Genomic DNA, 24,968 nt, shown 5'->3' on the forward strand with positions numbered 1-24,968 from the left:
TCTTCTCTTCTCTTCTCTTCTCTTCTCTTCTCTTCTCTTCTCTTCTCTTCTCTTCTCTTCTCTTCTCTTCTCTTCTCTTCTCTTCTCTTCTCTTCTCTTCTCTTCTCTTCTCTTCTCTTCTCTTCTCTTCTCTTCTCTTCTCTTCTCTTCTCTTCTCTTCTCTTCTCTTCTCTTCTCTTCTCTTCTCTTCTCTTCTCTTCTCTTCTCTCTTCTCCTTTTTTTCTTTATTTTCTTTTATCTTTTTCTTTCCCCTTGTATTTTTATTCATTTTTTTCCTTTTCTCCTTCTTCTCATTCTCCTTTTCTCCATCTTGTTCTTCTTTTTCTTCTTCTTTACTTTTCCTTCTTCTCTTTATTCTTGTCTCCTCATTATTCTTTTCTCCTCCTTCTCCTTCTACTTCTCCTTTCCCTTCTCTTTCTCCTTCTTCTTCTCCTTTCCCTTCCTTTGTCACCAAGGTGTTTAGGTTTGACATTTCTGTTCCTCTGTGTGTGCTGCTCGTCTTTACAAACTTTGCTCTTCCCCAAAATAGCTGCTCATTTCTGCTTCAGTAGCTGCGAGTGCAGCAACGTGAACAGTTGCACAACCTGGGGGTGCAACCCGAGCCCCTCAGCCCCGCCCCACAGAGCTCTGCCCCCAGGGTGGCTCAGAACACCCTGGCAGGTGCACGAGGTGCCAAAATTTAGGCCTCAGTCCAGATGGGTTTTAAGCAAAATGGGAAACAAAAAAAATGTCTCTTTTGTCTGCATAAACCTTCTCTCAACTAATAATAGGCTGAGAGAGGTGGGTGGTTCGTCCTGGAGAAGAGAAGGTTCCAGGGAGTCCTGGAAGGTTCCAGGGGGACCCCCTTCCAGTGCCTAAAGGGGGTTTGTAAATAGGAAGGAGAGAGGCTTTTTATAGAGGCAGCTGTGACAGGAGAAGGAGCAACAGTTTTAAACTGAAAGAAGGAATGTTTGGATTAGATATTAGGAAGAAATTTTTCCCTGTGAGGGTGATGAGACCCTGGCACAGGTTGCCCAGGGAGACCGTGGCTGCCCCATCCCTGGAAGGGTTCAAGGTCAGATTGGATGGGGCTTGCAGCAACCTGGGATAGTGGAAGTGGAAGGTGTCCCTGCCCATGGCAGGGGGATTGAAACAAGACAATCTTTAATGTCCCTTCCAACCCAAACCAGTCTATGATTCTCTGATTCATTCTGTGATATGCAAGGAACAATGTGCAAGAGGGATGGCAAGATACTGGTAGAGCCCAGAGCACTTGGAGGGAGACATAAATACTAGAAATGGGCTCAAATGACAGAAAAAGAAATGTCTTTATACCTTTTTCAATCAAGAAAGCCTCATTGTTTTGAGTCAAATTCCAGAGCCACGCTGGGAAATGTTGCTCCAGCAGTTTTCATTTACTGCCGTGTGAAACTGTGGCCGAACACCAACAGGTTATTTATGACCCTTCTTATTCCACACAAACCCTTTCTTCTTATTGACACACTGTGTTTTGTGAATGGGGGAGTCTGGAGTGCTTTAAAAACACATCCACAGGGAACTCTTTGGTGGATCAGTGTTAATCCCTGAGCAGAGGCTGTGGTGAGCAGGAAAGTTGGGTTGGTGCAAAGGTTGGATTTGGGGGGCAGTGGGGGTGAGAGACCCCCGTGTTTGGGGGCGTGAAATGCCCCATCATATACCCAGCAGGGTATCATCCCTCCCAGCAGGAAACAGGCTGGATCCAATGGTGTTAATCCTTCTTTCAGATAACTTGGTTGTGGTTGCACTGTATGATTTTCCTGCCTCGAGTGACCGTGACCTGGAGCTGGTCAAGGGGGAGAAACTGCAAGTCCTCTCCAAGTAAGTGACCTTCTGCCAGAAGGCAGCTCAAAACTGAGCATGGTGAGGCTGGGAGAGGGGGAACTTTGGGGTCAGACACCAATTTGCAGCTCATCAGAGCTGATCTTTGCTCCAGAGTGTGAACGTGCAAGGTGGTGTCTCCCTGCAAGGTGACACTTCCAGGGCCAGCGATACTCTGAGGCTGCATAATGTCCCTGCGTGGGTGGTACTGGGACCTTCCATGCTGGGGCTGCAGAAGCAGCATAAATAACAACAACAGAAAAAAATAGATCCTGTCCTGTTTCATATTTTGTGCTGATGGTGCTTTTGCAAAGGATGTGGGTTGGGCGTAGTCAGAGGAAAGGACAGAATCGAGCCAGAGAGATGTGTGGTTTCATTTCAACTTCTTCTCAAAATCACGCAGAAGAGGCCCACTCCATAACAGGGCTTGGGTCCCCCAGACCTTGTAGGGCTGCTCCATCCCTGGTGGCCTCTGGAGGTGACATTTCTCACCCAGACACCGGGGGCTGGCATCCAAGGCCAGGGAGATGGAGAGCCTGTGATGTGGGGATGGCCTTTGGTCACGGCTGGGGCTGAGCCAGCAGTGGGAGAACAAAGTGAAGTGTCTGGCAGATGAAGGAAGGAGCAAAATGGGCCCCAGTGCCCCTGTCCAAGAAGAAAAATAACCCCACAGTAACCCAGATTTCCTTCCTCTCGCTTGAGGCACGTAGCAAAGGTTGGAGTTTGTGGTCATTCTGCAGGAAGAGTCTGTCGCCTCCAGAAATCCTTGAGAGACCAACGGCCTTCCTGGTGATCCTGGGGAATCTAGAAGGAACTGTAGAGTGGCTTAAGGAGCCCTAGTCTATTTGCAGTGCTCTAAACCCTACAATCCGTGTCCTCACAGCCTCGAGCCTTGTCCTTAAGCTTCCTCCAGGCACTCACACTCTTTCCTCCGCTCACTTTGCAGTGATGGGGACTGGTGGCTGGCCAAATCCCTCAGCAGTGGCAGGAAAGGCTACATCCCCAGCAACTTCGTGGCACAGGTGGACAGTTTGGAAGAGGAAAAGTAAGTGTGAAAGCTTATGAACCCTGCTGCAGTGCCCTGTCTCTCCACAAGCTATGGAAAGGGCTTTACTTGCTGGCAGGAAGATGTCATTGCTGGGCTGGGCGGCAAGAGGTCTTCCACCATCCCAAACAACGCTGCCCTGAAGTCCAGGAGAAGTTTTAAGCGCTGTATGGGTGTGGAGAAAGGATGAGGAGAAGGGGTGATGTTGTTACGGGGGAAGTGGGCAAAGACTCCTGTCCCATTAATTGCACCCACGGTGGAAAACAAGGATTTGGGGGAGAGAACATAAAGAACATGTTTGCATTGATAAATCAGCAGTGCCAGGGATCATGTTCTGGTCCCACTGGGCCAATCCACCCACACACCAACAACTGGGTGCCAGTGCCCAGACCCACAGCCTGGGGCTGTTGGTTTCATTAGCCCAGATGCAGCTTCCCTGCAGGTAAGATGGAAAGAAAGACTTGAGTCAAGAAGGTTTATTATGTCTATAACACAAGAAGCAGAAGAATTTTTCTTTCATGACTTATTCTCTTTTATGGCATTGAGCTATAAGTGATCAATCTGCCTGTAATCTCCCCTTGGAGGGATGCAACCATCATTGAATTCAGGAGATATTTGGCAACACACAGAAATGTGGCTGAGACATAAAAGTTCTTTGTATCCAAACTTGCACTTCTCCTGCTTAGGGGATCCTGCACATGCCATCTACTTCCTGCTCTGTCTGAATTGGCAGGCTGTGAAGCAAGCCCAGAGTGACCAAAATCCGGTGTTAACCTACCAAAACCAGTCCATTGCTGCCTCTTTCCAGCAGATAGCAAACTATTTGCTGATAAAAATAACCCTCAGTTTCACAGTGTAATGGCAAAAAAACCAAACCAAACAAACACTTCCCCACCCCGAACCAACCAAACATACAAACAAAAACCCACCAAAAAACCCACCAAAACCAAACAAAAAAATAAAACCAAAAAAGAACTAACTGGAAGTAATACCTTTTTTTTTTTTTTTTCCCAGAGCTTTTCCTTCTCAATGATGGTTTTGCCTTCTCTCTCTCCCAGGTGGTATTTTAGAACTCTGAGCAGAAAAGATGCTGAAAGGCTGCTCTTGTCTTCTGGTAACAAAGTCGGCTCTTTCCTTGTCCGAGAGAGCGAAACCAGCCAAGGTGAGACCCAGAGAGCAAAGGTAACTCCTGCTATTGCCAGGGCTTGGAAAACCTGCCACACCTGAGCTGCAAAGTCCAGCTGTGCCAGAGGTTTTTGGATCTGGCAAAGATTTGCTCAGGATGCTACTCACTTGTGTCGTTTTGGCTGTGGGGAGAGTGGCTTTTGCCACTGCAGTTCGTGGAAGAGAGGCAGGAACACAAATAAGCAGGAAAGATTTTCCAAAACCATGTGTAGGGGTTTTCTTTTCCTTCTCTTCCCAGGGAAATGTTACCTTTTTTTGGCAAAAAGGAGGTACTTCTGTGCACTCTTGAAGAAGTGTTTCTCCTGTTTGCAACAGCAACTCGCAGAATTTTGGAAAAAGTCTTTTGGTGGAACATTTTCCCAGGGAAAACATGTTTTTGCTGATAATGTGTAGCAGGGGGAAAGGGCAGAGCATTATGGTCACCTTTCTTAGGCAGTGGATATAGTCACTAACCATAATACTTCATCAGGTAATTGCAATTTCCATATTCTGTGCTGTTAATCTGTAGAGTCTGGGAGTTAGTTTGGGTTGTCCCATGGGAATTTCATATTGTTTCTTTCCTGCTTTTTTTTTCTCCTTGCTTCCTCTCCTTGCTTCCAGCTGTGTGTTTACACCTTGGAGGAAATGATGCCCATGGTGGTCCCCCAGTTCTGCTCTGAACAGATCCATACAGTAGTTCAGGAGAGGATTTCAGTCTAGCTGTGACTTGGTTTCTTTGCTGTGAAATGGATGCAGGAGTCTTTCCTTGACATGTAGAAAAAGGTGGTTTGTGCCTCCCCTTATTATTTAGAATAATGAAATTGTTTAGGTTGGAAAAACCTCTAAGGGCATTGAGTTCAACTGTGACTCAATCAGTAGCATTGGAGCCTGGGCTCACCTCAACACATCCCTGCTGAGCTGATGGCAAGCAAGAAGGCTGCTTTCCATGAGGATTTGTGGCTTTCAGACTTTTTTAAGAAGACTCAGGTTGAGTCTTCTTGAAGAGATTGTTCATACAAGTGACTTTCGTTTGCAATTCACTTGTTCTGCTGTATCTTGGTTTCCCTGCCCCCTTTGTGATGCCTTTGCAATGCTTGGGCTTGGACTAGTCACCACATGCTGGTCTCCTGTTTATCCCCTTCCCACTCTCCCTTTGTTTGCTGGGATATTTGGGGAGTTGGCATTTCACCCAGGAAGGGTGGGGAGCAACACATGGATGGGATTAGACCTTTCCCTACCCTTGTTCAGGACAACTGGCCTAGATTTCTGCTTGCCATGAGCTGCAAACACAGGATGGAATAATGCCCTGCAATTTTCCAAGGTGTTGGTGGGTCTGGATCACACAGGGCTCAGATAGAGGGGGTGGAGCCCTGAAATTCAAGGAGAAATAACCAGATCCTTAAAACCCTGTCTCTGCTGTCTAGAAGATGTGTGATATTCTGCATTAGCAGATGTGGTGGGTTCCACTCCATGGAAGCCCCATGTTAGTCCCAAATGCTCAGAGATCAGCTTCTGCCCTGAAATGTGACTCTCACCTGTGCCCTTTACTGATATTTAGTGTAAAATATGGCTATTATCCCTTCAAACAACTCATCCTGTGAATCATCCTGTGCTCTCAGCTTCTGCCTGAGCACCCTGAGCTTTAGGCTGCCTGAATGGCCAGGGTGACGCCATTTGATCCTTCTTAACCACATCTTCTTCCTCTCTAAAGAGAAGGGAAAAGAGAAAGCCCTGCACCTCCAAACATGCCATGAAGCCGAGTTCCCTAATGTAAAACATCCTGTGACCCATCAAGAGATGTCCAGAGCAATGGCATGGAATTAACTCTGCCCTTTGAGCCTCACAGGTTCCTTCTGTTTTCCTTCCCCATGACGAGTATTTTCATTCACTTACCACGTCACCATCAAAACCTGACCTTCAGCACCGAGCACTGGGTTGAGCTGCTTAAACTGGAAGGTGGTTGTCTCATACTGGGTTAAGCTGCTTAAACTGGAAGGTGGTTGTCTCATATTGGGCTGTCTCAGCCACACTGGGGTGGATTTTGCACCCTGCCTAGGATCAGCACCTACTCCCAGCCCATCCTAAGCAGAGTCTCATTTTGCTCGTGGTTTCAGACACAGGAACTCTGCAAACCGGGGGGGGGCTTTGCTTTCAGTCAACCTTTTGTAGAGTCCCTGAAAGGCACATTCAGCATCCTGGGAAGAGGGGAAGATGGAGACAGTGTGGGAAGAACACCAATCGTCACAGAATCACAGAATATGCTGAGTTGGAAGGAATCCACGAGGATTATCAAGTCCAACTTTTAGCCCTGCACAGGACCCATCCCCAAGAGTCACACCCTGTGCCTGAGAGTATCATCCAAATACTTCTTGAGCTCTGTCAGCCTTGGGAAGTGACCACTGCCCTGGTAAACCTGTTCAGTGCCCAGCCACCCTCTGGGGGAAGAAACTTTTCCTGAGATCCAACCTAAACCTGCCCTGACCCAACTCCAGTCCATTCCGTGGGTCCTGTCACTTGGTCAACACAGAGCAGAGATCAGTGCCTGCCCCTCCTTTTCCCCTCAGGAGGGAGTTGCAACTGCTGTTAGGTCTCCCCTCAGTCTCCTCTTCTCCAGCTGAACACACCAAGTGACCTCCAGCATCTGGGAATTGTGAAATCACCGGTGGAGCACCAGCCTTGCTGAAGCTGTTGCAAATAAACCAATGTCCCCCTGAAGTAATAACCATTCCAAAGCCTGCAGGAGCACATTCCCACAGCTGTGCCGAGTCATGAGCTCCTCGCTCCCAGCAGGAATGTTGTGTCTGTGCTCTTTGGAGGAGGGACCTCACCGAGCTCAGCCACTGCATCCGGCTGAGCTCCTGGATTCCCATGGCGAAGGAGTTAAGAGGCTGATGAGAGCCACGGGAGGAGGAGGTGCCACGTGTTGTGGGGCTCAGTCTGAGGCAGCATCAAAATGCAGATATAACAGCCTGAGCTCCCGCCGTGGCCAGTGGGACTTGATTTGGCTGTCAGATCCTGAGCATCTTGGAGAGCCATCTCCAGGTGCTCCAAAAGGAAGTGGGGTTTTGCACCTCATCTGCCGAACCCACACAGGTCATAGAATCACAGAATCCTACAGTGGGTTGGGCTGGAAGGGATCTTTAAAGGTCATCTAGTCCAACCCTCCTGCAGCAAGGAGGGTCATCTTCCACTAGACCACATTGCTCCAAGCCCTGTCCAACATGGTCTGGAACACTTCCAGGGATGGGGCAGCTGCAGCTTCTCTGGGCAACCTGTGCCAGGGCCTCACCTTCCTCAGTGTATCAGAGTATCTGAAGTGGTACCAAACACCCGTGTTTGGGTGACTGATTCAGCCCCACGTGTGATGTGAAGTTGAAACTCACCCTTTACACTTTCTGCTGCTCCTTTCTGTACAAAGCTGTGAACAAAAAGGACCTGAGCACCCTTGCAGGATGGTTTGTGGATCCCAGACTGGGAACAGGAGGGCCTGACACCCAGAGCTTCCCAGGACAAGGTACACTTGTGCTCATGGGGCTCTGAACAACCTGGTCTAGTGGAAGGTGCCCCTGCCCATGGCAGGGGTTGGAACGAGATGAGCTTTAAGGTCCCTTCCAACCCAAACCATTCTGTGAAGAGCAAATTAAGGCTTTCCAGCCTTAGTGCTTTGCTTTGCTCTTCATCTCCCAAGGGAACAGTAGACAGTCATGAAGGAGGACAGGGAAGCTCTGCCACACTCACTCCAGCAAATTAAATTGTGACTTGGGGTGAAATACAGAATTGGCTGTAATGACAAGGTAAAGATTAACACTGGTTAGCAAGAAGCTGAGAGATTGGCCCTGTCACTGTTTGAAAGATGCAGGAGAGTTTAAAGAGTCGATGGTGTCTGGAAAGGAGGTCCTGCAGGACAGGAAGCACTTTGGGTGCAACCACAGTAGTAAAAACATCAGGTCTCCTCTTCTCTGCTGATTCCTGGCCCCCAGGCACCCACTGGCAGATATGTTAGTCATTAATTCCTGGACTTCCTCCTGCAAGATTGTCTGTCCTAAGCGCAGCTGAGCTTACACCACGTTTGGCTCCTTCCCTGAGCAGTCCTTGTGCTGTAAAAATCCCACACAAACCCTAAGCCATGTCCCAGGCATGCAAAGCACCCTCTTGGACTTGTGCCATATGAGCCCAGCTCTGATGGGCTGCAGCCTGGCCTGCTCACTTTTCCAATGTTTTTGAAATTAAAACATCATCATCATCTTCAAGAGCAGGAATAAAAGTTAATAATAGCAATAATAGTCATAGAAATAATAATAATAACAACAATGATAATAATCATAATAGTGGTAGTAGTAGTAGTAATGATATATAGGTGTTGTCATGGTTGTATTCTTCATAGAATTACAGAATCATTTAGGTTGGGAAAGACCTCAAAAGTCATCAAGTCCAACCTTTGGCCTTAGTGTTTATTATCTATTATGTTCATTATTTATTATTTTGGAACTTAGGGTCACATGGGTACCACAGAGGAGCCAAAGGAGGTCTGGGGCCGGGTATTAAGGAGTGTGAATTAAGTGGGTCCCAAACTCCAGCAGGACTTGTGCTGCTCTGCACTGCAGACACAACTCCCAGCAACACCTTCCTGCACCCACCTGGGACCAAAAATCACTCCTTGGAAAAGCATCCTGAGCTGTGCAGTGAAGTTTGGTGACTATGACACGTCCTGCAAAACTGAGCCATTCCTTTGCCCTTCCCTTGAGGTTTTATTGCCCCGTTGAAGACGTTTCAGGGCTGTTTCTCAGCTGTTCAGCTGCAGGACTGATAGAACCTAAAGGACTTCTCAGTCTGTCTTCTGCCTGATGAAGAAGAATCTTCTGCTCTTCTGAATTTTTCCTCATGGTCAGGAAAATATTCAGAAGAATGACCTTCCCATTTGCGCTTTTCTTGCTCTGCATTTAAACCAGCAGGTTTTTCCTGGAGCTCTGTGCCACCAGATCTTTCAGTCAGGTCTCTGCAGGAAGGGAGTCCCCTCAAGACGATTCCTGGCACTTGGAAGAATTTTAGGCTCTCCCAAACTCTGCTTGTAAAGCTTTATGATCACTGCAACAGAGCAAATATCCACAGAGGAGGTTTTTTCTTTTGCTGTTTTTCACAAACGCAAACGGTTTCCCAGCACAGTGCAGGGAACTGCTGGTGCTGGGATGGGGAAACAGCAGCCAGAGAGGGTTTTAATGTCAGTAAACTTTCCCCTCCCATGCAGGATTAGGGTTTCAGAGTCACTGTGGACAGCCCTGCTTCTGCTTAGGATCCTGCATGACAGATCCTTACTTTTAAATATATAGAGCCCTGCCTTTGCAGACATTAAAACGGGCAGTCTGTCAACCAAGGGTGATGTATTAGACTTGTAACAACTTGCAACAACTTACCCCGGAAATCTGATCCAGACAAAGGGAAAAACCCACTGCTTGAGCTGTCTCGAATCACACTGGCACCGGCTGGAGTTGCTGCTCAGTAGCAACATCTAGTGATGCTTTTGTGCACTAAAAACCAACCCCACGGTTTAGATTATCATGGAGAGAACAGAGGTTTGGAGGGGTGGACTGTTGAGCAGCCCCCTTGATGTCAAAAGGCACATGATTCCAGATGGGAATCTCTGGATGTGGTTTAGCCACAGTCACAAGTTCTTGGCTGAACGAGATAATTCTCCTTAGCCCCCCTTCTCCACCTCCCAGCTGAACCACTGCCCTTGGCACAAGTTTTATAAGGGATGACAAGGACACAGGGACCTTGGATAAGGCTGAGAAGGGACACATATTTCTTGGCCTTATTTCTCCCACCAAAATTCTGGTTGTGCTGGTGGGGTGGTTCAGCCCCTTGTCAGTCCTGTGTATCTACAGACCAGTGAGACTGCAGTTGCCTGTTTCATCCAGCTGAAAATGGCTTTATACAGCTTTCAACTGCCAGAGGGCAGGGCTAGGTGGGATATTGGGAAAGAATTTTTGGCTGTGAGTGTGGTGAGGCCCTGGCACAGGTTGCCCAGAGAAGCTGTGGCTTTCCTCTCCCTGGAAGTGTTCAAGGCCAGGTTGGATGGAGTTTGGAGCAACCTGGGCTAGTGGAAGGTGTCCTGCCCATGGCAGGGGGTTGGAATGAGATGGTCTTTAAGGTAGGTCTCTTCCAACTCAATCCATTCTGGGATTTCATGATTCTGTGAGGTGCTGGGGTTGACTGAGCTCAGCTAGGAGATCCAGAACTGTGGAAAGACCATCATGAGCTAAGGAGCATCTGATTGCACCATCTGGAGATGTGTTATTGATTCCAACAATGCTTCCATGGGGTTGCTGACCATGGCATAGGCAGGTCTTACTAAACAAAGCCTTGCCGGAACCAGTTAAGCTCTGATGAACCTTTATCCTCTCCACTCGCCTTGGAGAGAGGGAAGTCTTTGCAGCCCTGACAAGGCATCAGCAAGGGCTGGGAGGGGTGTCTGCAGCTGAGCAAAGAGGAGGGAGCTGCTCCCTGATTAAGCTGCTGATTGTCCTCACAATTCCTCCTGCTCATTCTCCAGGTGCCTATTCCCTGTCTGTGAGAGACAGCAGCTCTGCCCAGGGGGACACCATCAAACACTACCGGATCCGCTCCTTGGATGATGGGGGGGGATATTACATCTCCCCCAGGATGACGTTCTCCAGCCTGCCAGAGCTCATCCAGCATTACTGCCGTGAGTTGTTCACCTTCCCTGATGGATTTGTGTCTTAGAAGAGACCGGGGACAGAGGGAGGAGAGCGTGTCCCATAAGGAAAGGAAAGACATGAATGCTGTTGGGACATGCAGGAGGGTTGATTGGGAAGCAGGGTTTGGCCTAACTGGGCAGGATAATTTGCTCCTCTGTGGCTCCCTTTGAGCTTTTTCCTTTCATGGGTGCATTTTGGGTGCTTTGAAACCTGTGACTGAAACATTTTATGGAATGATAGAATTATTAAGGTTGGAAAAACCATCCCAAGATCGAGTCCAACTATTAGTCTAACCCATAGCCACAACTACACATCTTTTAAATCTCTCAGGGACAGTGACTCCACCACTGCCCTGTGTGGTCGTGGAGGTTCTCCCATGGGCTGGTTATTCCTGGAATGTGTAAATGGAGGAGGAGGAGGAGGAGGAGGAGGAGAAGGAGGAGGAGGAGGAGGAGGAGGAGGAGGAGAAGGGGTTTAGCTCTGCCACCCCACTGAACTCTCCTTTGCTTCATCCTCATTCAGAGAGAGGGGATGGCCTGTGCCAGCGCCTCACAGCTCCCTGCATATCCCTGGTTCCCCAGAGACCCTGGGCACAGGACGAGTGGGAGATCCCACGGGAGTCTCTGAAGCTTGTGAAGAAGCTCGGCAGTGGGCAGTTTGGGGAAGTGTGGATGGGTGAGTATGATTCCTCCAGTTCCAGGGAAGAAATGCATAAGGAGAGGAGATGGAAAACCCTCTTTCCCCAAGACTATTCTGGGAGTGGGAATCCTTAAGTATGGACACTCATTCATGGGGACACACAGAGCAGGAGATGCCATATTCCTTGGAAGGACTAGACAGCTTGTGTTCGCACAGATCAGTGGCTGAGCAAGGGTTTCACAGGCTGGATACATGTGATGGGTGTGGAAGTAGCTGCATACTCATCTCCTGAAAAATGCTCTTATTCTTCCTGTGAACCCTGGGCATGGTTGTAGGTTACACACAGCAGGGTACCTGGGTGACATTTCCCCACTTTTTCTGCTTCCCTGTTCCTCTTTTTAACCCAGACCTTAATCCCTGATGCCCTCCTGCACCACTGCTAATCAGTGGGAGAGGAAGCGGAGTGAGCTCAGCTTCCTCTGCTGTCCTCTCTGTGGTTAATGGTTGCCTTGGCAATTGAGATTGTGGACAGGACCAGGCTGAGTTCATGTCCTGACTGCAGAGCCCTGGCTTTTTTCATGGCATTTGGATCATTTGAGAGCCCAGCTGGTGGGAGGCCCCAGGGGTCTCACCCAGAAAGAGTCTTGCAGGGCTGGGAGGACTGTGTGAGGATGGGCTCGTTCCATGGGCAGGGATGATCCCTGATGCAGCCCACAGGGATTGACAGTTGTGTCTCCCTCCTCCTCTCATAGCTGCTGGCACTGGGATTCACCACGTGTTTCTTTCTGAGAGATCCAGGCTGTTGCTGTGGTTTTCTGCTCCCTGATCCCTGAGTTCTTATTGCCCAGCCTGAGAGCCCACAGAGAGCCCCGAATTCCTCAAAGCATCATTCTCTCTCTGCAGGCTATTACAAGAACAACATCAAGGTGGCTGTGAAGACCATGAAGGAGGGCAGCATGGATCCTGATGCCTTCTTGGCGGAGGCAAACTTGATGAAGAAGCTCCAGCACAACAAGCTGGTCCGATTGTATGCAGTGGTCACCAAGCAGCCCATCTACATCGTGACAGAGTACATGGCCAATGGTAAATACTCTCACTGAGGGCTGTGGAGGAGGGTTTTGTACCAAATCTGTAAGCAGAAGGACTAAGAAACCCAAAAGTTTGTTTCTGCTACACAAAGGGACTTTTTGGGTGATAAAAAAAAAACTACTTCACGTGATGATGATGCTGCATTTGAAAAGCATGTGAAGTTCTCATCTCCACTGTTCCTACTGCAAATTTGTGTCAGGTTTTTTACTCCCCTCATAGTGAAATTGTCTTTTCTTCTACCCTTCTTTGTCTACAACGATTTGAGTGATCATTGCCCAGCAGTTTGAAACAGGTCTGTGCAAAATAGAGGGGAAATTGAGCTGAGTTTGGGGACATTTCTAATGGGCAGATGCTCCAGCAGACACCCATTCTGGCTCCTCAGATTGTCTGTGGGATGCAGACATTCTATTCTGAGAAGCACCAGGGAAAGCAAATATATAGATTTATTAATTAGATTTGTTATTCATGATTTATTAGATTTATAGAAGAGTTTCAGCAGAGTCTCCCTCTTTTTTTTTTTTTTTTTTTTTTTTTTTCCAGGGTGTTTGCTGGATTACTTGAAGACAGAAGAAGGAAGCCAGCTGAGTCTCCCCAAACTCATTGACATCGCTGCTCAGGTCAGTGAGCAGCCGCTGGGAAACGGGCTCAGGGTTTTGTTATGGCCTCAGTGAAATTCTTTTAAGTCTGTCAGGGTGTGGATTTCACGCAGGAAAACAGCTCCTCCTGGTGTGTCCTCTTAGGATTTCTCTCCAGCCCAGTCGTGTCGATGTGCCTGTGGGCTCGGCGAAGCTCAGTTGTCCTTAGGACAGCCCCGGGGAGTTTAGTGCAGTGCTAGAGATCTAAACTTTGAGGGGTTTTAGGGGGGTTGGACTTGTTTTGATCTGTTTTTTCTTTGTTTTGCTCTCCTGGCTTGCTGAGCAGAGAACAAGTTTGTTTTTCTTTTAACAAAAAGGAGAAGAAGCTCAACAAACAGATTTTTAATGTAAACACACACTGGCTTTCAGCAGTTTTTCCCTTCTGATGATGAAGCATAAAGCATGTTCTGACCCTCAAATCTGGGAAAATTGTTCCTTATAAGAACGAACCTTTACCCTTTTTAGGGTTGTTTCCCTCTAAGCATCCCCAGGCTGTAAATCTTAATAGTTGCAGCTGCACAGTAACATTTTAGTCCAGAAATTACTCTAAACATAAAAAGGTCAAAATTAGGGAAACCATACGAAGGATGAGAATGGCAAAATCACTCCACTTTGATCCTAGCCAGATGCTGACAGAGTTTGGCTTATGCAGAGCAAAGTTAGGCTAATTAGGAAATATTGGGAAAAACCCATGAAGCATCAGGCTGAGTACAACTGAATAAAGGACTGGGATTTATCCATAAAATCACTCAAACTCTGTGGGTCAGACTGAGCCTGAGGAAACAATGGTTCCAGCTATTATACAGAGTTATTTTTTTAATGAATTAAAAACTGGAGGATCTTAATATTTGAGCAAATGTTTTGTGACGGTAAAAGGTTTTCCTTCTTGCTTTAACCAGGGTGAAAATATTTAAATACTTTAAAGCAGTGCCACCTTCTGTCATTTTTGCTTTGCACCATTCAAAGGGGTGAAAAGGAATATTTTTCTGTTCCTTTCTTCTCCACTAATGATAAATCTTCCACATCTGCAGCTTCATCATTGTTGATTGTGGGAGGTTATGGGGCTAACTACACCCTCCCTTAAATTAATTACGAAATTAGTTTCTTAATTTCTCTTAATTTCTCTTAATTTCTCCCCTCCTTTTCTCTTTACCTCCTCACTTCCCTCCCTCCCTTTTTCATTCTTTCATTCCCTCTCTTGAAAGTTGGAGCCTGAGGGTGGGATTTAAGTTCTTGATGATAAGGAAAATGACCCAAATTCATATTACAGACCCCTTGGGATTAGTGGGAGCATTCCCTAGGAGTTGGTTTGATGCATTTCTATGCCAGAAGAAAGTGCAGTGGCCAGAACAGTCTGCACGGGGGTGACCCAGAGCAGTGTTGTAGAATCACAGAATGGTTTGGAAGGGACCTGAAAGCTCATCTCATTCCAATCCCCTGCCATGGGCAGGGACAGCTCCCACTGTCCCAGGTTGCTCCAAGCCCCGTCCAACCTGGCCTTGGACACTTCCAGGGGTGGGACACCCACCATCTCTCTGGGCAAACTGCACCAAACACTAGGACGAGGATAACTGAACACAGACCAAATTCCTCCACCCCAGTGATGTAATAACCCATAGAAGTCACCCCCAGCATGGGGATAGGAAGGATTTTGCCCATCTGTGAGGAATGGGTGTCAACTGGAAGGGCAGCTTTCCTCCTTTGCCCTCCCACCCCAGCACCACCTCCCCAGGGAATAGATTCAAACGTTCACAGGGTATCTCCAGGAGGAGGAGGAGGAGGAAAGGGCAGAGTTCTGAGCTATTGTGCAACGTGTTTATCTGTGGTGCTGGGCTGACATCACAGCCCAAAGGCACCAGACCCTCTCAGTCGCAATATTTGATCCAGTGACATCCGTCAGAGCTAAAATTAGAAACCTCTGGGCTGAGGCACTTGATCCTGTGGTCAGTCTCGACGGTAAACGCTTAAGAACACTCTGGGCTGGAGCAGGCCCATCACCAGGTACTATCTCATTAACATCAGGACAGGAAATTACCTCAATTCTTCCATTTTCCACTGCAGCAAACAGCACTCACTCACGCTGGAGGGGTGTTGACATAGGTTAGAAATGCAGCATTGGAAAGTTTGTGTGAGTATCCTGTTTGAAACCACATGTAAGCTGAGATGATGATGTGAATCTGAATGGAGTGGAAAATTGCTCTGCCCTCACCCACAGGCACATCAAAGCTCTAATTGGTGCTAACCATTGCTAGCAGGGACTGCATGAATCCAGCTCCCCAGTAAGTGCCCAACCCAAATCTCAAGACTCAACCCTGCAGTCTCTTTTTTTATCAACCTCTCTTTTCAAGATCCCAGCACTCACCAGTCAGAGATTGCTGTTGTCATTTATAGAGGCTCATCACACACCAGGCACCTCAATTGGATATTAGGAAGAAATTCTTCCCTGTGAGGGTGGTCAGACCATGGCACAGAGGAGCTGTGGCTGCCCCATCCCTGGAAATGTCCAAGGCCAGGTTGGATGGGGCTTGGAGCAACTATCAGCTAGATGATCTTTAAGATCCCTTCCAATCCAAACCACTTTGTGATTCTATGATTCCATGGTGACCTCCTTGCTCCAAGGAGATAAATATTGCAAGATGGTCTTGGGAGCAACTTCCTAAAGCATAATTTGGAGATGATTGAAGAGGGCAGGGCAAAGGATTTTTCTGAGATATACACTCTATTTAGGTCATATTTCTGTGGGTATCTGTGTCTTCTGATCTTATACATTTTGTAGGTATCAGAGGGGAAAACTGTGTTGTAGGGAGCTGGGGGTGTTCAGCCTGGAGGAGAGAAGGTTCTGGAGAGACCTTAGAGCCCCTTCCAGTGCTTGAAGGGGCTCCAAGAGAGCTGGAGAGGGACTTGGGACAAGGGCCTGGAGAGACAGAACAAGGGGGAATGGCTGCCCACTGCCAGAGGGCAGAGTTAGATGGGATTATTGGGAAGGAAATCTTCCATGTGAGGGTGGTGAGGTCCTGAAAGGGGTTGCCCAGAGAAGCTGTTGCTGCCCCATCCCTGGAAGTGTTCAAGGCCAGGTTGGATGGGACTTGGAGCAACCTGGGATAGTGGAAGGTGTCCCTGCCCACGGCAGGTAGATGATCTTTAAAAGTCCCTTCCAAGCCAAACTAATCTTTATTATTAGCCTTTTCCTTTTCTTAATTAACATATTTATTCTGGAGTCTTTATGATTAAAATCCCCACCAGAGAGGAGAGACTTGTGGCAGAAACTGGGAATCCAGTGATGTGGTTTCAGCTTTGCTTCAGCTTTCTGCCTCTTGCTGCAGAAAAGACACAGCTCACTGCTGGAACTCCTGAGCAAAACAGAGAGTGGTGCTTTTGTTCTGCTTGACTCGTTCTGCTCAAAGCTTTCAGGCCCTGTCTGTGCTGGCAAAGCTGAATGTACATGGGAATGTACAGCTGGAATGTACAAAGCACACGTGCATGGGAAATATCTATTTATTAATGTATCTGTCTGTCTGTTGATCCACCTGCCCGTCCGTCCACCCACGGAGCTCTTATTCATGTCCAAGCACGTGGAAGCACGTGAGCAGCCCTGTGCTTTGTAAAGGCAGGGAAAGGGCAGCTCAAAAGGTTCTCATGGGAGGGGGGAGGTGATGATGGACTCTTCCTCCTCTCCAGGTGGCAGAGGGGATGGCCTACATCGAGCGCATGAACTTCATCCACCGCGACCTGAGGGCCGCCAACATCCTCGTCTCGGAGAGCCTCTGCTGCAAAATCGCTGATTTTGGGCTGGCCAGGATCATTGAGAATGAATACCTGGCACAGGAAGGTGGGTTGTTGTTCCCAGAATTGCCTCACAGGCACATCGCCCTTATCTCCCATCCCCTTGCCATGCAGACATTCCAAGATCCCGGGCTGGGATCAGGCGCTGGGCGCTGATGGTGTGAGACCTGAGACCACGGTGCTGCTGCTGTCAGCACCCAGGCAGGACACGGAGAGAGAAAGAGTCAAAAACTGGCTCCTCAGAGAGGCAGCAGCACTTAGGGAGAATAAAGAACAGATGAGGCTTGCAGAGGGAAAAAAGGAGGAATTCTTTTGGCACTGTTTGGAGGAGTCTGTGGAATCTCAGGTCGGTTTAATGGAGAAATGTGACCCCTGCTAACGACCTGCTGGGCCCACGTGCTCACAGGGAGCCAAGTCCAAAGGGAAGGAAATAACAGGAGAACTTGGTCATTGCCCTGCAGAGAGGAGCTGGAGCCATGAAAGTGGACCCAGCAGCAGCTTCCAGGTGTCTCAGGCAAAGCAAGCCCAGACTGGATCAGGTGCCTTCTGTAACAGAGGGACAGCTTAGAAAACACAGGATTATGGAATGGTTAAGGTTGGAAAAGACCTCTAAGATCAGTGAGCTCTGAGGTCGGATATGAGATCAAATTATTCATATTGCAAAGAGATTTTATAGACCATCAGGGAAAGAAGCAGAAAGGGATTGAAATAAAACAAGAAGTCTGGCATAAGTGGGACTTGCTGCAAGATTCCTCCTCTAGAGTTGGGATGAAATGAAAATTCCCCATAAAAGCATTCTGGGGAAAGAAAATTGATTTTTGAGGGTCTTTTTCTGTGAGATAGGAAACTTTTCATTCAGTTTCCTGTCCCCAAAAAACACTTCATTATAACAATTATACCCATTTCAACATGCAAAACTATTTCAGGGTAGTAAAAGCTCCCAAATATAATTTGAAAAATGTCATGAAGGGAAACTGTGACTTTACTGCAATTTTTTAAGGCAGTTTTTATCCTTAAGAGAAGCTTAGATGAAATCAGTATAACTCTGTTAATAACCAAAGGAGGTACTTTTCCAGTGGAAAACAGCTTCCATCAGCATTTTCCCAGCTAATTTTACTCTGAAATAACAGCTGCCCCTCTGTCTGCTTTGAGCAATTTTCACTTCATAGATTGCATTTCTGAGCCTACGTCAGTCAGAGTGTGATGTGCAACAGCCAAGGCACTTCTTTCACACCCTTCAGTTGGATTTTCAGTCCTGAAGGGATGTATATAAATAAAAAATGTGGTTTCCTCTACGGTCTAACAACATCAGTTCCCGCTTATCAAGGTGGTTTGAGCTGGGTTTTTTTATTAGGTTTTTTTTGGTCTTAGCTAAACTGAAACAACAATCTTATGGTCACTGCTGTCCACAGTGGGCTAAACAGGAACCTGGTGGACAAAACAGAATGGGAGCTATTTTGGTTTTACTGTATATGTGCAGCTTTAAGTACTGGAGAGTTTATATTTGCTGTATCATTTATGCAATTTTGATAAAAACAGCTCCCTTGCAGTGACTGGTCTCATAAAATCGTAGAATACCGGGTTGGAAAGGAACCTCATGGATCGTCTGATCCAACTTTTCTTGGCAAAAGCCAAAGAAAACCTGGACAGAACAAAATCCTACAGGTGTTGTCCTCTAATAAAGCTGCCAGGGACATTGTTTGTGAGTACCCCATCCAGCTGTGGAATCTCCAACATTAGAAGAACATGGAGCTGTTGGAGCAGGTCCAGAGGAGGCCATGCCGATGATCCGAGGGCTGGAGCCCCTCTCCTATGAGGAACCACAGAATCATAACCAACAGAAACCAGGGATCAGTTTTGGGGAACTGATTGCTGTGCCTGTGGCACATGAGGAAGCTGTTTTAACTCCAGGTGCTGTTTCCCTTCGATTCCTCTGGATAGGTGCGAAATTCCCGATCAAATGGACGGCACCAGAGGCCATTAACTACGGAGTTTTCACCATCAAATCTGACGTGTGGTCCTTTGGGATCCTCCTGACAGAGATCGTAACCTATGGCAGGATCCCTTATCCAGGTACAGTGCACTGGGAATACAGGATGAGTGTCCATGGACTTCCAAGCATCTGGTGATGCTTTAGGCCTGGAGGCACCTATTGAAGTGTGGACAGACACACACAAGTATCTCTTAGAATCACAGAATCGTTTAAATTGGGAAAGAACTCTAAATTGAGCCCAACCTTTAACCCAGCACTGCCCAGCCCAACACTAACCCATGTCCCCAGGTGTCACATCCCCAGCTCCCTCAGCTGCTCCTGGTGCTCCAGCCCCTTCCCCAGCTCTGTTCCCTTCTCTGGACATGCTCCAGCCCCTCAATGTCTTCTTTATGATGAGGAGCTCTTCATGCTGGGTTTTCTTTTCTGAGGGTCCCACAAGCCTCAGTTATACCTGTGCTAAGCCAAACTTGCAGAGGGGAGTCAGGGAGGGGACAGAGGGACGGAGGAGGGATCACAACCCTGGAGAAGGGATTGTTCTGCAGCCCCTTGTGCCCCTCCGGAGCTCTTTGGAGCACCGACCTTCACCCGCGGGACGCTGAATAACTCCCGCTGGGCTGTCTTTCCCTCCAGGGATGACCAACCCCGAGGTGATCCGCAACCTGGAGCGCGGCTACCGCATGCCCTGCCCGGAGCTGTGCCCCGGCGAGCTCTACAGCGTCATCCTGAAGTGCTGGCGCAGCAAACCCGAGGAGCGCCCGACCTTCGAGTACCTGCAGTCGGTGCTCGAGGACTTCTACACGGCCACGGAGAAGCAGTACGAGCCAGAGCCTCAGCAGTGAAGCCGCCGCCCACCAGCACCCGGCAGCAGGGCTGGAGGGAAGACTCCACCCTGTGGTACTTCCCCTTTCTCCCGTGCGCCGCCCAGGATGCTCTTGGAGACAGGGAATGAGGAGGGACGCGATGCTGCCGGCTCTTGTGGTTGTCACAGGGACTAAAGAGGCGGCTGAGAGATGTCGCAGCTCCTTCCTCGTCCGCCCCGGAGGTCTGTACCCGCTTTGCAGACGTCTCCTCTGCCGGGAAGGACAGCAGATTCCTTCGTGGCCCACTTGGATACGGAAAAGCCCCTCAGCCCTGCAGCTTGCAGCCCTGGGAAGAAGGGACCGTGGCCGGGGTGGTGGTGTGTGTGGGATGCAAAATCTCCCACCTCGCTTCTGATGCCACTGCTGGCAATACTACAAACCCCTCCGTTCCATGGGCAGGGGTGGGAGCGTGTCCTGTCTGCACCTCCCTGGGCCTCAACAGGATTCCGAGCTCGGGAGAAATCTCGCCAGGTGATGCCCCCACTCTGTCCCAAGTCATTAATAAAAATGCGGATACCACCGTTTCCCATTTCTTTAGGCGGGCACCAAGGTGAGGGTGAGTACCTGTGCTTCCCGTGCCCACCTCCATCCCATGGAGAAGGGAGAGGCTCGGAGGCTTCCTGGGAAGCACAGGATGAGTACCCGGGGTGGGGAGTGAGGGATTCCCGAGGTGCAGCCCACCGGAGGCAGGAGAGAGTTCGTGGTGTGGCCACGAGGTGTCCCTCCTTCCCAGCAAATCCGGGCGGCTCCTGGGAATTAAAAATATATATAATAAAACACTCGGAAATAAAAAACCCTCCTTCTTGGCTGAGCCTTCGCTGCACAAGCTCCTGGTGCTTGTAGATTTTTAGTCCAATTGCAGAGGGTGCATTTCACGGTGTAACAGGGATGCAACGAGAAAGAAATAGCAGAGGTGAAATGAGAAATCTCCAGGGAGATCCTATAAACTTCAAAGGGGGCTTATAAAAAAGGTGGGGACAGAATTTTTGGCAAGGCCTGTGGAATAGGACGAGGGGTGATGGTTTTAAACTAAAAGAGGTCGATTTAGGAGAGTTAAAAGGAAGGAATTTTTTTACAGTGAGTCTGGTAAAACACTGGCACAGGTTGCCCAGAGAAGCTGTGGCTGCCCCATCCCTGAAAGTGTTCCAGGCCAGGTTGGACAGGACTTGGAGCAACCTGGAATAGTGGAAGATGTCCCTGCCCACGGCAGGAGGGTTGGAACTGGATGATCTTTAAGATCCCTTCTAATCCAAACCATTTCATGATTTTATGACGCATCTGCCAAAAAAAAATACCAAACCATCCCCAACACAGGACACAGAATTACCTGTTCATGCCACAGCTGCAAAAGAACCTGGGATAGGAAAAGGAATAGGAAAACTCTCCACAAATTGTAAGGACAGCTGGGCAGCAACATCAGTGCAAGGCCTTGATCTTCAGTGCCAGAATGTCCCCATCTGTCACCTGTAATGAGACAAAATCCCCCTCCCTGATGCCAACATCACTTCCTAAGTGTATTCCCATGGGATAACGTGCTTGTGTTGGCATGAATGGCATTTTGCCTGGTTTTAAATGCTATTTATTCCTCCCTTTGCAGACCCACAGAAAAAAGTCTCCCAGACTCAGGAAGAAGGGTGAGATGATCCAGCCTCAGAAATCCTAGGTCCTGGGGTGTCCAGGATTTTTCCATAGGTCTGGTGGATAGGGGTCTATGGGGGACCTGCACCCCTCTAGGACTGAACAGGAGCTGGATGGGAAACACTGGGCTGTGGAAAAGATCTCCCTCTTCACAACCTGTACCCCACGAACACAGTGCTAGTGAGTGCTAGAACTAATTTAAGATGAATCAGGCTTGGTCCAGTTTCCTTCATGGTGCCCAAGAGACAAGTTATATGTCCTATGATTATACAAAACCCATTTTAAACCACAACAATTAAGCCGTTTATTCAATAATTTCACTGGACCTGAAGGCACAGTCTTGAACTCCATCTTGGCCTTTCCCCACTACCAGGAACTCTGTGCAGGACTTGCAGATTTCTCTTAATGAGATGATAGGCAGAAAATAAATACAGATGGAAGTTATTTGACTCCTTGGCTGTTAATATTTTATGGAAGTGAAAACTGTGGGCTATTTGTGCTGGAACAAACCAGGAAGAAGAGTTGCAGGGTGTCTGCCGAGCGCTTGTGCATTGCATTATCACCCAAGGCCAAAGTGTCAAGTATTGTAGCTCAATTTAGAAAGGAAATGGATATTTTTATGGCCAGTGGCAGCACGTGACAAGCCCAGGGTGAACATAACAAGAGACTGTAGGCTCTGCTTCCTCTACACCAGACACCACAGCCTTTTTTGTTCATGCTGCACAAACATGTGTTCAGCTTGTTCCCTGGGGCAGACACTCACCTGGCTCCATAGTCTCCTCCATGAAGCCCTGGAAGAAGTCACTGGAAATTCTTGCTTAGAGGAGTGGGCTGGGGCTGTGCCACCAGGATGAGCCTCTCCAGGGGATGGAGGGAGAGGTGAGATCCACGAGCAGCCATGGTTTCACACAGTATCCACCAAAACCACTGGGAAATGGGTTTCACAGCTCCACCACAGCAGGGACAGAGCAGCTGAGGAGAAAAGGAGCTGCAGTCCAGCCTCCACCCTGGACACGTAATCAGGAATTTCGGTAAAAAAAAAAACAGGTGTGAAGTGGGATGCTGTCCTCTGTGACCTCCAGCCCTGGAAGTTCTGGGGAACCAGGATGTCTCCAATGCCACCACAAAGCTCTGGAAGAGCTCCTTCAGCCCCATACCAACCTGGCAACCTAAGAGGTGTCTCTTCACCTGGGGTGAGCTCCAGCCAGAGGCCCCCAGGTGAGCGTCAGAGCAGGAGAAAAGTGAGAAAAGTGATCCAGGCTCTCAAATTACTGGAGCTGCGAGATGGGCTTGGTCAGCTGGTGTAAAGCAAAAGCAAAGCAAAGCAGGGATGTATCAAAGTTGTGTCACAGAATCAGAGATTCCTGGAATGGTTTGGCTTAGAAGGAAAGTTAAAGCTCATCTTATTCCAGCCCCGTGCCATGGGCAGGCACAACTTCCACTATCCCAGATTGCTCCAAGCCCCATCCAGCCTGGCTTTGGACACTTCCAGGGATGGGGCAGCCACAATTTCTTCACAGGCAAGAATTTCTTCCTAATACCTAATCTAAATCTACCTCCCTTCACCTTAAAACCATTGCCTCATGTGCTGGGATTTGGGCTTTTTTCAGTGCCATCCCATGCTGGGCTCTTGTTTGGTCCTGAGCAGAGCAGCACTGAGCAGAGGCAGCTCACCAACATGCCCTCTGCCACGTGTCAGGAGCTCAGGACCTCTCCCAGGGTGACAAAGTGAGGATCCAAGTGTCTCCACCTTCTGTGCAGGGCAGGGTGCCTGGAGCTTGCCACGCTGCCCCTGAAAATCGAGGCCTGGCTGCCAGGGGAGGGAGGTGGTGAGGAGCCCTCACCTTGCTCTGTTTTCCCTCCACCCACACACAGCAAAGCAAATATCCCCTGGCAAATACTGCAGAGCAAACAAGGGCACCAGTGTCCTGCCAGGCTGAGCTCTGGGCTCCGAGCTGCCCCACCAAAGGGAGCAATGCCCACTTTTTGCCTGAAGGGCTCCCTCCGTGGCCAGGCAGCTGGTTAGCCCAGTGCTGACAGCCAAGGGAGACTTCACCTGCGTTGCTTCCCCAAGGAGTCCTGGCTCAGAGCATTCCTAAGGCTGATGGAGCTCCAGGTGGGGCCTGAAAAGCGTGAGTGGCCATCCCTGAGCACCCCAACCGAAGGAGAGGTTGGGGCCATGTGTCACAGCCAGGCTGTGTGTGGGTGGCAGAAGACAGTGATGTGTCACGGGCGGGAAGCAGAGACAGAATCCACAACAAATCTGCCCAAAGTCTTCTCCACCCTCCACTGGCTGCTCAGTGCAACATTCCATCTCTGCCAGCAGCCAGGAAAACCCTCCATGGATAACAGGGCTTAAGAGGACCGTTTTCCTTAAACACACTCAGGGCCAGTGGCTGCTCCAGAGAGGTCTGTGGGATGTGCCAGACACTCCTTTCAGTCCTGCTGGGCTGAAGGCAGAAGGGCAGGAGCTGTTTCTGGATGATTGCCCATCCCTCAGTGGTTTGAGTCAGGTGTTACAACACCATCCCTGGCTTAGAAAGCCTCTAAATCCCTGGTTTCCTTGTTCTGCTCTCCCAGGGCTCTTGCTGCACCCTTCCCCATGGCATCTTGTGGTTGCCCACCATTGGAGAGAGACTGTGACGTGCCATGGGTTCTCCTTTCCTAGGCTGCTTCCAGACCTCCTTTCTCCAGAGTTTCCTTCCCCTCCCCCAGTCTGTTCAAGGTCACTCCCAGTTAAAATTAGCAGCTTATTCAGCACTGGAGGGAAGGGATGACCAACTGCTCTGGCCCTCACAATCCTGGGAGGTGGTGTCAGGGGATCCAGCTCTGACTCCTCTTGGAGGTGAGGGAGCCTGGGCTTGCCCTCCTCGTGGTCATAAGCAAAGGATTTGCAGCCAGCTCACCCTCTCTGCCTTACATCTGAGCTCCAGATCTCTGTCAGCAAAGCAGGAAGGAAGGAGCGTTTCCCTGGAGCCTCCAGTTCCCACCACCATCCTCTGAATGCCAGATATCACCCTCATTGCACCACAGCCAAACATTTTACTGGCCACAACTGTCTCTGTGATAGCAAGAGATTTCCCTCAGCCTTTTAAACCTATATTTAACTCATCCTCACCTGAACCTTCTTTCTGGCCTCCTTATCTTTCCTTCCTTTTTTTCCAGGGCAGGCTGAAGCCACAGGGTGGAGATAGCAGAAAGGCAACTGTGGCAGTGTGGTGGGAGTTCTGCTGTGGTCAGTCCCCTGCCCTGGGTTTAGGTTACTCAGGGTAGGGGTGGTGATGTCTGGTCCATTAGGGAAGGGCACAGATGATGAAGGGAATCAGGGCCTCAATCCCAGCTCGGTGCATGGCCCAGGAAAGCATCCCCGGTGTAACACTCACTTAGTTTGTGCCTTTGTAATAAATGCATCAAAATTCAGCCCTATGGAGAAGGAATATCCTTCTTTTCCTGGTGTACCACTCAGGACAACAAAATCCCTTCCGAAGCTTTGAAGAGCACCAGTTTTATTTAAATCTCTTCCTGTCTTGCAGCTTTCATTCTGGTATTAGCAACATGCCTTTGTTTTGG

At 48.9% G+C, this 24,968-nt stretch overlaps 1 protein-coding gene across 1 annotated transcript in view; it reads left to right on the plus strand.

The window, feature by feature from the left end:
- BLK (BLK proto-oncogene, Src family tyrosine kinase) overlaps nt 1–20,046 on the plus strand; it is a 27,617-nt gene extending 7,571 nt beyond the window's left edge. Inside the window, exons 3-12 of the mRNA XM_027905822.1 lie at nt 1,743–1,836; nt 2,783–2,881; nt 3,940–4,043; nt 10,596–10,748; nt 11,284–11,436; nt 12,304–12,483; nt 13,030–13,106; nt 16,803–16,953; nt 18,849–18,980; nt 19,531–20,046. Of these exons, the coding sequence (XP_027761623.1) occupies nt 1,743–1,836; nt 2,783–2,881; nt 3,940–4,043; nt 10,596–10,748; nt 11,284–11,436; nt 12,304–12,483; nt 13,030–13,106; nt 16,803–16,953; nt 18,849–18,980; nt 19,531–19,739 (1,352 nt within the window). The 3' untranslated portion in view covers nt 19,740–20,046. The remainder of the gene's footprint in view (nt 1–1,742; nt 1,837–2,782; nt 2,882–3,939; nt 4,044–10,595; nt 10,749–11,283; nt 11,437–12,303; nt 12,484–13,029; nt 13,107–16,802; nt 16,954–18,848; nt 18,981–19,530) is intronic.
- Nucleotides 20,047–24,968: the final 4,922 nt, after the last annotated feature.

Source organism: Empidonax traillii, unplaced genomic scaffold (genome assembly GCF_003031625.1).
Source record: "Empidonax traillii isolate 1590-97213 ecotype Southwest subspecies unplaced genomic scaffold, ASM303162v1 scaffold1213:size316513, whole genome shotgun sequence".
Classification (NCBI taxonomy): domain Eukaryota; kingdom Metazoa; phylum Chordata; class Aves; order Passeriformes; family Tyrannidae; genus Empidonax; species Empidonax traillii.